Source organism: Heterodontus francisci, chromosome 1, assembly GCF_036365525.1.
Source record: "Heterodontus francisci isolate sHetFra1 chromosome 1, sHetFra1.hap1, whole genome shotgun sequence".
Lineage (NCBI taxonomy): Eukaryota > Metazoa > Chordata > Chondrichthyes > Heterodontiformes > Heterodontidae > Heterodontus > Heterodontus francisci.
The window spans coordinates 224,427,623-224,440,367 of NC_090371.1; the positions used below are offsets into that span (position 1 = coordinate 224,427,623).

At 43.7% G+C, this 12,745-nt stretch overlaps 1 protein-coding gene across 1 annotated transcript in view; it reads right to left on the bottom strand.

Moving 5' to 3' along the window:
• The window catches only part of dctn6 (dynactin subunit 6), a 77,261-nt gene that overhangs the window by 44,009 nt on the left and 20,507 nt on the right, over nucleotides 1-12,745 (bottom strand). Inside the window, exon 3 of the mRNA XM_068041850.1 lies at nucleotides 8,000-8,105. Within this exon, the coding sequence (XP_067897951.1) occupies nucleotides 8,000-8,105 (106 nt within the window). The remainder of the gene's footprint in view (nucleotides 1-7,999; nucleotides 8,106-12,745) is intronic.

Sequence of the window (12,745 nt, forward strand, 5' to 3'; positions counted from 1 at the left end):
CACGCCAAGCACAAACATTAAATGTAAGAAAAAACAGTGGGTCGGCACAATAGAAACAAACTAACCAAATTAAGAAAACTAAAATAACCAAATAAAAAAAAACTAAACATAAAAAGCGGGGGTCCGTCATGCTCTGAAAGTACTGAATTCAATGTTCAGTCCGGCAGGCTGTAGTGTGCCTAATCGATAAATGAGATGCTGTTCCTCGAGCTTGCGTTGATGTTCGCTGGAACACTGCAGCAATCCCAGAACAGAGATGTGAGCATGAGAGCGGGGTTGGGGGGTGCTGAAATGGCCAGCAACCGGAAGCTCGGGGTCATGCTTACGGACTGAGCGGAGGTGTTCCGCAAAGTGATCACCCAATCTGCGTTTGGTCTCCCCAATGTACAGGAGACCACATTGTGAGCAGCAATACAGAATACTAAATTGAAAGAATTGGGAAGGGGACGAGGTGGTGGGGGTAATGGAGGAGTGGACGAGGGTGTCGCGGATTCCCGTGGAATGCTGACAGGGGAAGGGAAGGGAAGATGCGTTTGGTACTGGCATCTCGCTGGATGTGGCGGAGGATGTTCCTTTGGATTTGGAGGCTGGTGGGGTGTATCGTGAGGACAAGGGGAACCCTGTCATGGTTCTGGGAGGAAGGGGAAGGAGTGAGGGTAGAGGTGCGGGAAATGGGCCAGACACGGTTGAGGGCCCTGTCAACCACTGTGCGGGGGTGGGGGGTGTGGGGGGGGGGAGTCCTTGGTTGAGGAAAAAGGAGGTCATATCAGAAGCACCGTCATGGAAGGTAGCATCATCAGAGCAGATGCGTCGGAGACGGAGAAACTGGGAGAATGGAATGGAGTCCTCACAGGAGTCAGGGTGTGAATAAGTGTAGTCAAGGTAGCTGTGGGAGTCAGTGGGCTTATAATGAATATTAGTAGACAGCCTATCCCTGGAGATGGAGACAGAGAAGTCGAGGAAGGGAAGGGAAGTGTCGGAGATGGACCATGTGAAGGTGAGAGAAGGGTGGAAATTAGAAGCAAAGTTGATAAAGTTTTCTAGTTCTTGCCGAGAGCAGGAAACGGCACCGATACAGTCACCAATGTACTGGAAAAAGAGTTGGGGGAGGGGGCCTTACAATTAACTGCCACTTAAGGGCCTCCTCCCACTGCTGCTGGTATTTTACCAGTGGTCCCACAGAAGACCACCATTGCAGGCTTGGGAGGGCCCTCCTGATTGGGCACCCTGTGCCCCATGGAGGGCCCCCCCAAATCCCCAACATCCCCCACTGAAATAAAGTGTCCCCCCCTCCCAACTAACCTCCCCCAACTGTCCCCTCCCCCACCTTTGCCTTGATTGTCCCCGGCAAGGCCCCAAACCTTAGTTCTCTTCCGGGCCGACGTCCACGATCCTACTGTTGGTTGGGTGCAGTCCCAGCAGTGGCCACCGCTTCTGGTGGCACTTCTGGGACCGAGAGCTGCCAGCCCGCTGACTGGCTGGCAGCTCCTGGTGGCGGGACTTCCAGCCTCAGAGGGGCAGAAGACCCACTCAAATCTAATTAAGGGCCTGGGGAGCCTAAAATCCTGGTGTGGCTCCCCAGGCCCGTTGAAAGTTTGGTTTAAAAGCAGGAATTGCCGTCAGCTGGAGCAGCTTGAACTTCGGATTTCAGGACTTGAGCAGCAGCTGATGTCTGCAAGGCTGAAAGTTATGTATACAGCATGTTTCTGGATGTAGTCACCCTGTAGCTTAAGGGTGTGCAGGCAGGGAGGGAATGGGTGACCACCAGACAGTCAAGCAGGACCAACAACAGGTAATTCAGGGATTATACCATAGACCACCAAAACAGTCAGAAGGAGATAGAAGCACACATATGTAAGCAAATTTGTAGGGCATTTCAACCACCCTCACATCAACTGGGATAAAATCAGTGTAAGAGGTATAAAAGGTGAAGAATTCTTAAAATGCATTCAGGGGAACTTAGCCAGTAGGTAGCAAGCCCAACAGAAGGAGCAGTACTGAACTTAGTTTTAGGGAATGAAGCAGGTCAGGTGGAAGGGGCATGAGTGGTGGTTAGTGATCGTAATTCAGTTAGATTTAGCATTGCTATGGAAAAGGACGAAGATAGACCAAGAGTAAAAGTTTAATATTGGGGATATTCCAATTTTACTCAGCCAAGATGTGATTTGGCAAAAGTAGATTGAAAACAGCTACTTGAAGGTAAATCAGTATCAAAGTAGTGGGAGACATTCAAAGAGGAGATAGAGAGGGTTCAGAACAACTATGTCCCCACAAATAAAAAGGTTGGGATTCTCAAATCTAGACCACCCTGGATTCAAAGAGCAAACAGGGTAGGATAAGGCAAAAAAGCAAAGGTTATGTCAGATACAGAAAGTGGAATACTGCAGGAAGCCTACAGGGTTAGAGAAAGTGCAGAGGTGAAATTAAAAAGGAAATTAGGAAAGTAAAGAGAGAGCATGAAAAATATTGGCAAGTAAAATCAAGGAAAATCCAAAGATGTTTTATCAATACATAAAGAGTAAGGGAACAATAGGGCCATTAGAGACCAAAGAGCGAATCTATGTGTGGAGGCAGAAGACGTGGGCATGGTTCTTAATAAATATAAATAAATGAAGGGATAATACAGACATTATAGATAAGGAGTGTGAAATATTGGATGGGATAAACATAGTGAGAGCGGGAAATAGTAATGGGTTTAGAATCTTTGCAAGTAGATAAATCACCAGGCCCAGACAGAGGCCCAACCAGTCTCCATCCACCACCACCCTCCTCCACCTGGCTGAAATTGTTATCACATTGAACAACTTCTCCTTCAACTCCACTCACTTCCTTCAAGTAAAAGGTGTTGCTATGGGTAACCGCATGGGTCCTAGTTATGCCTGTCTTTTTGTGGGATATGTCGAGCATTCTTTGTTCCAGTCCTACTCAGGCCCGCTCCCCCAACTCTTTTTCCGGTACATTGATGACTGTATCGGTGCCGTTTCCTGCTCCCGCCCCGAATTGGAAAACTTTATCCACTTTGCTTCCAATTTCCACCCTTCTCTCACCTTTACATGGTCCATCTCTGACACTTCCCTTCCCTTCCTCGACTTCTCTGTCTCCATCTCTGGGGATAGGTTGTCTACCAATATCCATTATAAGCCCACCGACTCCTACAGCTACCTCGACTGCACTTCTTCACACCCTACCTCCTGTAAGGACTCCATTCCATTCTCCCAGTTTCTCCGTCTCCGACGCATCTGCTCTGATGATGCTACCTTCCATGACGGTGCTTCTGATATGACCTCCCTTTTCCTCAACTGAGGATTCCCCCCCACCGTTGTTGACAGGGCCCTCAACCGTGTCCGGCCCATTTCCCGCACCTCTACCCTCACCCCTTCCCCTCCCTCCCAGAACCGTCACAGGGTCCTCACTTTCCACCCCATCAGCCTCCACATCCAAAGGATCACCCTCCGCCATTTCCGCCACCTCCAGCGTGATGCCACTACCAAACACATCTTCTCCTCCCTTCCAGTCAGCATTCCGAAGGGATCGTTCCCTCCGCGACACCCTGGTCCACTCCTCCATTACCCCCACCACCTCGTCCCCGTCCCATGGCACCTTCCCCTGCATTCGCAGGAGGTGTAATACCTGCCCATTTACCTCCTCTCTCCTCACTATCCCAGGCCCCAAACTCTCCTTTCAGGTGAAGCAGTGATTTACTTGTACTTCTTTCAATGTAGTATACTGTATTCGCTGCTCACAATGTGGTCTCCTCTACATTGGGGAGACCAAGCGCAGACTGGGTGACCGCTTTGCTCTGTCCGCAGGCAGGACCCTGAGCTTCCGATTGCTTGCCATTTCAACACTCCCCCCTCTCATGCTCACATCTCTGTCCTGGGATTGCTGCAGTGTTCCAGTGAACATCAAAACAAGCTCGAGGAACAGCATCGCATTTACCGATTAGGCACACTACAGCCTGCCAGACTGAACATTGAGTTCAATCATTTCAGAGCATGACGGGCCCCCCATTTTACTTTTATTTTTAGTTATTTTTTCTTTTTTTCATTTTTTACAATTTTTTTTAAATGTTTATTTCATTTCATCTTAGTTTGTTCAGTTTGCTTACCCACTGTTTTTTTTCATGTTTGGACTTGCTGTTGTTCAATCTTCAGTCCATTAACACCCTATCTGTACTAATGCTTTGTCTTTCAACACACCATTAACATATTGTTTGCCTTTGCTCCATGACCTTCTGGTCAGCTATGTGGCCTTGTCCAATCTACACCTTCTCCTTTGTTATCTCTTGCCCCACCCCCGCCTCACTTGCTTATAACCTGTGACATTTCTAATATTTGTCAGTTCCGAAGAAGGGTGACTGACCCGAAACGTTAACTCTGCTTCTCTTTCCACAGATGCTGCCAGACCTGCTGAGTGGTTCCAGCATTTCTTGTTTTTATTCCAGATAAAATGGATCCCAGGCTGCTAAAAGAAGCAAGGGAAGAAATAGCAGAGGCTCTGATCATCATTTTTCAATCCTCCCTGGCTACAGACATGGTTCAGAAGACTGTTGCTTAAAAAGGGAGGAAGGGATAGATCAAGTAATTAAGGCCAGTCAGCCGAACTACAGTGATGGGCAAATTATTGGAAAAAATTCTGAAAAACAGTATAAGCAGTCATTTAGAAAGGCACAAAATTAATCAAGGACAGTCAGCATGGATTTGTTAAGGGAACATTGTGTCCGACTAACTTTTTTTGAGGAGATAGCAAGGAGGGTCAACGACGGCAGCACATTTGCTGTAGACCACATGGATTTTAACAAGGCTTTTTACAAGGTCCCATGTGGCAGACTAGCCAGAAAAGTAAAAGCTTATGGGATCCAAGGAAAAGTGGCCAGCTGGATCTAAAACTGGTTCAGTGGCAGGAAGCAAAGAGTGATGGGTGACAGGTGTATTTGTGACTAGAAAGCTGTTTTCAGTAGGGTTCCGCAGGGCTCCGTACTAGGTGTTTTCTTTTGGAACAGAGGTGGCTGAGGGGGGATTTAATTGAGGTGTATAAAATTATTGGGGGGGTGCTATATAAAAGTGGATAAGAAGGACCTATTCCCTTAGCAGTGAGGTCAATAACCAGGGGACATATATTGAAAGCAATTGGCAGAAGGATTAGAGGGGAGTTGAGAAGAATTTTTTCACCCAGAGGGTGGTGGGGATCTGGAACCCACTGCCTACAAGGGTGGTAGAGGGAGAAACCCTCAGGAATTCAAAAAATACTTGGACATGCATTTAAAAGTGCCATAACCTACAAGGCTACAGACCAAGAGTTGGAAAATGGGATTAGGGTAGATAGTTATTTTTCAGACAGCACAGATATGATGAGCTGAATGGCCTCCTTCTGTGAAGTAAATTTTCTATGCTTTTATGTCTTCTATTTGACAGTATTCTTGAATCATCAAAGTGCAGTGAATTCAAGCCCACTATTGACCTGAACACATAATCCAAATTATCTTTTTTTGCACAATACCAAAGAACTGCTACACTTTCAGAAGCGAGATAACCAAAGTCCCATCTACATCACAATATTCAAAAAGCAGCATTTTCCCTCATTTCCTGTTCTTTTAGTTTTCAACACCCACTCCTCAACATTCTAATGGTAGTGGGCCAGAATTTATTGTAAAGGTGACAACATTTGGCCAGCTATTTCAAAGAAGAGCAGATGGGCAGTTAAATGCAATAAAAACTTGTTACTGTGCCAGATGCACTGTTCCTTTGCATTTGCACAAAAATGGCATCTTGCCATGGGCTCTGCATTCAAATGTATTGAATTATGTGAATCTCAAACATCTAGGTCATAGATATAGACTAAACCTGTCACAGAAAGTTCAGACTTGTCTATTTTGACTATGTACCCTTTCTGACAGTGTGATAAATCTTAATTTTCTTTCTCTCTTAATCCAATCGTTCCTTCATTCTCTTTAGCTTACTTTCTGCATCTAATTTGGCATTCAATTCACTGTTTTGCGCTTCCTGTTTCAGGCTCTGCGCTGTTCTTTTAACAATGTTTCGATCTGATTGCTTAAGGAGATACAAGGTTGTTTGCTCAGTCCACACATGTCCCAGATGCCCTGTGGAGGGCACAACACTGTTTCCACTTACAGAAACATGCAGGGAAAAAGCTCATGGAAAGTAAATGGGCAAGGGTGGGCAAATCTAACATACACCAGCCAGTGTTCCTTCACCAGCTACAGTAAAAATTGTCCCTTTTGTTATAGGTGCACGTTATGTGACCCACTGAGCATCACCACAAAATAATTGCACCCCCATCTGTTCACCAGAATAGCCTCTTTGCCTGCCACCCCCAACTATTGAGCAACAAAACAGTTCTCTGACAAATGTTCCCTTTAAAATTCAGTTGTTGTGTGCATCCCTTTTTTTTTTCTCCAGTACCTGGTCCCTTTAAATTTTTTCATACAGCCGTGCACGCATGCTATTTATCACAAAACTAGGCCTGCACAGTATCTTGCAGACTGCTGCTCCACGTAGCTTAGCGGGAACATTGCCTTTGACCACTTTTACCTTTCCCTAACTGCAGCAAAACTGTCCCTTCCTTACTGAGCATTAAGTGCCAACCTTCCACACTTACTGGAAAAAAAATGGGCTACGGTCCATACTCTCTGTCCGCATACCCCCACCACCACCTCCACAAGTGGGTTTCTCAGCCTTTTCTTCCCCCATCCCCATCTTCTTTTCCCCATTCCAGCTGCCTTTTCCACTCACCTACCTGGGTCCAATTAGTCCCCTACCCTCCCAATTTTGCTTGATGCAAATTTTGCACTTGGTCTTGGCTCAGTGTATGGTGCACTGTAATAAAATACACAGTTAGAGCTGGTCATGGATTGTCAAAAATTTTCAAAGCTATGAACAGACATATTGCACTTTGGCTGCTTCTTCATTAATGAAATATCAGTTTTATTTCAGTTTTCAAGTGGAATACAGTAAATGCAAAATAGAAGTGCCATTACATTCTAAAAAGTAGGAAGAATAACAAGAATAACTTGCAATTACACACAGCCTTTAACATAGTAAAATGTCCCAAGGCACTTCACAAGAAATACAATCAAGGTTTGACACCAAGCAACATAAGGAGGTATTCAACAGATTATTGAAAGCTTGGTCAAAGAGGTAGGCTTTGAGGAGTGCCTTAAAGGAGGAGAGAGAGGTAGAGAGGTTTAGGGAGTGAATTCCAGAGCTAAGGGCATAAGCAGCTGAAGGCGTGGCTGCTAATGTTGGAGCAATTAAAATTGGGGAGGCATAAGAGGCCAGAATTGGAGGAGCGCAAAGATAGCAAAGGTTTGTGGGGCTGGAGATGGTGACAAAAATAGAGAGGGAAGAGGCCATGGTCGGATTTGAAATCAAGCATGAAAATTTTGCATTGGCTCCTGGTCAAGCAACGCTTCAGTGTAGGTCACAGAACACAGGGATGAGTGAACAGGACTTGGTGTAAGTAAAGAGAGAGGCAGCAGGGTTTTGAATGAGCTCAAGTTTATGCAGGGTGAAAGATGAGAGACTGGCCAGAATAGCACTGGAATAGTCAAGTTTAGAGGTAACAAAGACATGGCTGAGTATTTCAGCAGATGAGCTGAGGCAAGAAATGAATCAAGCAACATTACAGAAGTGGAAGTCGGCAGTCTTGATGATGAAGCGGAAATGTAGTCGGGAGCTCAAGTCAGTGTCAAACAGGACACCAAAGTTGCCAACGGCCTGGTTCAGTTTCAGACAGTTGCCAGGGAGAGTAATGGAGTAGGTGGCTGGGGAACATGGAATTTGTGTCAGTCTTCCTAATACTTGGTTTAAGAAAATTTCTGCTCATCCAGTTTTGGATTTCAGACAAGCAGTATTTCAAATACACAAATATTTATGTAACATAGAGGCACTAAATGAACAAAATTATTACAATCATTTTCTGTTAGATCTCAAATACCTTTATTTGGGAATACACATTAAGCATTTGGTCTCACACCCACCTGTTCATAATAAGTGCTTGTTCTTCAATCAAGTTCCCTTCACCAATGATGATTGGTCCTGCTTCTGCAATAATGCGAGCCTTGGGATGTACAACTGTTCTAGGTCCTTAAAAATAAAAGATTGCATTAATACTGTTTTAGCCATTACCCAACACTTTATGGGCATAGCAACAATGTATAGAAGTCGATACATGTGTCATAATAATGTGGTGTAGGAGAACTTGAGCTATTAAAGATTGGTTCTATATGAACTGTTGCAATTAAAGTAATTAATAAGCCCACGAACAAAGATTAAACTAGATTAACTAAACCAAATAGATTTATGTTTAGAGTTTAAAAGTGCAGAAGCAGTTAACAACAGAACCATAGTGCAAGATTTGAATTACTGTCCTAACTTACTTAGTAATCATCATCTGAAAGTACAGTGTTTTCAAATGTACACTGACAGCATCCAGCTCTACGTCACCAACACTTCTCTCGACTCATCCACTGTTGTTAAATCATCAGGCTGCTTATCCAACATGCTGTACTGGATAAGCAGAAACTTCCTCCAATTAAATATTGCGAAGACCGAACCCAATGTTTTTGGACCCGCTCCAAACTCTGGTCCCTCTCCCTGGCAATAATCTGAGACGAAATCAGTCTGTTTGCAATCTTGGCGGCATATCTGACCACGAGATAAGCTTCCGACCATATATTTGCGCCATCACTAAGACAACCTATTTCTACCTCCGTGACACTGCCCGAGTTCACTCGTCTCAGCTCATCTGATGCAGAACCCTCATTCATGCCTTTGTTACCTCTAGACTTGACTATTGCAACACACTCCCTCCTGGCTGGTCTCCCACAATCTACCCTCCGTAAACTTGAGGTCTTTCAAATTCTGCCACCCACACCTTAAGTCGCAATAAATTCTGTTCACCTATCACCCAGACGCTCGCTGATTTAAATTGGCTCCCATTTCAGCAACATATTGGTTTTAAAGTTCTCATCCTTGTTTTCAAAGCCTTCCATTGCCTTGCCCCTCCCTACCTCTGTAATCTCCTCCAGCACCACAACCCTCCAAGATATCTGCGCTCATCTAATTCTGGCCTCTTGAGCATCCCCAATTTTAATCATTGGTGGTCGTGCTTTTAGTTGCTTGAGCCCTAAGCTCCTCCCTACACCTCTCAGCCTCACTTTCCTCCTTTAAGAGACTCCTTAAAACCTACAGCTTTGACCAAGCATTTAGTCATCTGACATAATATCTCCTTATGTGGCTCAGTGCCATGTTTTGTTTTATAATGCTCCTGTGAAGCACCTCGGGACATTTTATTACGTTAAAGGTGCTATATAAATATAAGTTGTTGTTGCAGTGAATTGTTTGTTGGAACAATTCAGGATGTCTGTGGAAAGAACAGAGGAGTTAATGTTTTGGTTGCTGCCTGACATGCTGACTATATCCAGCACTTTTTTTCAGATTTCCAGGAGTGACATTTTGTTACTTTTTGTTAAAGTTGTTAATTTCCCCAAATTTGCAGAAATGTTCCTTTGATCTGAAAGGTTTATTTTGTTCTACTGTATAGATTTTTGAATAGACGACCAAATTGCTCTGGGATATACCCCACGAAAACAGCTGAATTCCAGAAGTGAGGTGAGAGTGGCATTCCTTGTAATCGATGACGACATTAATAATATTGTAGAATGGGCGTGTAATTGACAAATATACCTCAACATAGATAGTATGATTTGGTAAAGAAAAGGAGTACAGTAACATTTAACTTGTCTTGCCATGGAGACAGTGTCTCCTTCATTTCCTAATGGTGAGTCCCACCAATGCAACTCAAGACATATACTGCAGTGATGTGCAAATTTATTTTGTTGACTATTCTCTTTGTTCGAAAACAGGTGGAAAATAAGTGTCTAAATGAAGTAGAGGAGCAGGGGTATACAGGAATACAGATACACAAATCACTAAAAGTAATGATGCAGCATCATAAGGCCATAATAAAAAGTAAACCAAGCACTGGGGTTCAGGTTTAGAGGAACAGAATTGAAAACAGAAGTTATGTTTAACTTGTCCAGAACCTTGGTTAGACTGCACTTGTGAACAACTGATTAGACCACACTCGTGTGAACAATTCTGGTCTTCATCGTATTAAAAGGATGCAGAGGCACTGGGCAAGGTGCAAAAAAGATTTACTCGAATGAAACCAGAACTGAGGTGTTCTACCTATCAGGTAAGATTAAATAGGCTGATGCTCTTTTCTATTGAAAGTGGAGAGGGGTGACCTGATAGAGTTCTTTAAGATGACAAACGAGTTTTCTAGGGTAGACATACAGAAGATGTTTTCACTTGCAGTGGAGACCAGAACTAGGTTATAAGATAGTAATTAAGAAACAAATAGGTAATTCAGGATAAATGTTTTTACGCAAAGCGTTTACAATGTGGAACTTGCTACCAAAAGGAATAGTTGAGGTGACTAGCATAGATAGACTAGCATAAGGGGAAGCTAGATAAATGCATGAGGGAGAAATGAAGGGAAGGACATGTTGTTGGGGTGAGGTGAAGAAACTTGTGTGAAGCATAAGCACCAGCATGGACCTGTTGGACCGAATGGCCTACTTTTGTGCTGTATACAGTATGTAATACTATATAATGTTACACTATACACAAGGAATCAAGACCAAGTATGTGACGTTCGAAGGCGGGGGGACAGTTTGTGCAGAGTTGAAGAACCACTGTGGTGATAGAGGCCATAAATGTCAAAGAGGCAAGGCAGAGAATGGTTGGGTGATGAAGAGGGCTCTGGTAGAATGAGGTTAGAGGCCATGAGGAAAGACGTAGGAGGTTTATGGGGGTGAGGTGCAAAAGGTGAGGCAGAGAATGGCTAAACACAAGAGGAAGGTAGAGTTTGGGACAAGGATGATGGTAGAGCAGAGTTAAAAGCTGGTAGGGAAGGCCAAGACAAAGTACAGTAAGAGATTAGATATGTAAATTATTGTACAGGAAGCAAAATAAAGATTGGGTCATACATATGTGAAAGACATAAAAGTGCAAAACACTGTTGGCCTTAGTAGTAGCTCAGGTTAACATGGCCAAAAAAAAAGCAAATAGAACACTGGGGGTGGGGGAGGGTCATTTCTATAAGGATAGAACTGAAAAACAGAGAAGTTAATGTTAAATTTGTATTGAACCTTGGCTAGATCACACCTCAAGTACCTTCTATATTTTAAAAATGATACAGAACTTCTGGAGAACGTGCAAGGAAAGCACTAGAACTGAATGTTTATACTTATTAGGAAAGGCTGAATTGGCTGAGGCTCTTTCATCTAGAAGACAGAATGCTGAGCAGTAACCTAATACAGATCTTTAAAATGATGAAGGAGTCTGATAATGGTAGAAGCAGGCCCAGATTTTGCAGTCAGTGGTGAATGAGCTATGCCAGCCATTCATTACACTTACAGTTTCCCACAGATTCTCAATGGGCTTTTGCACTGGAACTTGCTGTGATGAGAAAGACATTTTTCCACAGTACCCTCTCCAGGGGATTTATGACCTATGCACAGAGCAAGTAACTGTGTATCTCCAGACTGAAGAATCCTTACTTAGGCAGAGGCTGAAGCAAAAGCGTCAGTAATTAATATTTAATTCAATGACAAATCATGGATAGAGAGCAAAATAGAGAGGAAAAGAAGGATGGGCTTAAATGAGAGAGAGGGGGGTGGAGGAGGGAAGATAGAAAAAGTTTTTTAAAAATTGTTCAAATGCTTTCAATTTTAAAATAGACTCCAACAGTAATTATAATATAGAATGAATGAGACTCTACACTTGTAAAAGATAATTTTCAGTGATGGAGAGGTTATTTGGCAGTCATCAGAACTTATCAGTATTAGAAATCTACTTACGCTGGAATGGGCAAGCACTAACTTTTTTGGTAAGTTTAGAGTGTATCTATCGCATAAGTACAGCAACTTCACACTGTTCCATGTATTTTAACGCCCAGTCTCTTGGTGATAGACTTCTACAGCGTAGCTTCAGGAGAAGCAGAATGAAGAGCAACTTCCTAATTGCCATGTTTAACAGCACATGTACTGATGCTGGAAGTTGCCTCACAATTAACATTTTAATAACAGTGAGCACTGTTCTTTATCTCTCTCCTAATCTTTGCCTTCATATAAGCCCTTAATTTTAGTTTTATATTATCTCTCACTTCCCTTGTTGACCAACGATGTTTAATATCAGAAGGAGATGGTGGATAAATCCCTAGGGCCTGACCAGGTGTTTCCGAGGATGCTATGGGAAGCAAGGGAGGAGATTGCTGGGGCCCTGGCAGAGATTTTGGTATCATCATTAGCCATAGGTGAGGTACCGGAAGACTGGAGGTTAGCTAATGTTGTGCCTTTATTTAAGAAGGGAAGCAGGGATAAGCCAGGGAACTACAGGCTGGTGAGCCTTACATCAGTGGTGGGTAAGTTATTGTAAGGGATTCTGAGAGACAGGATTTATATGCACTTGGAAAGGCATGGTCTGATTAGGGATAGTCAGCATGGCTTTGTGCGTGGGAAATCATGTCTCACAAATTTGATTGAGTTTTTCCAGGAGGTGACCAAGAGGATTGCCGAGGGCAGGGTGATGGACGTTGTCTACATGGACTTTAGCAAGGCTTTTGACAAGGTCCCGCATGGTAGGCTGGTCCAGAAGGTTCAAACACATGGGATCCAGGGTGAGCCAGCCAATTGGATACAAAATTGGCTTGGTGATCG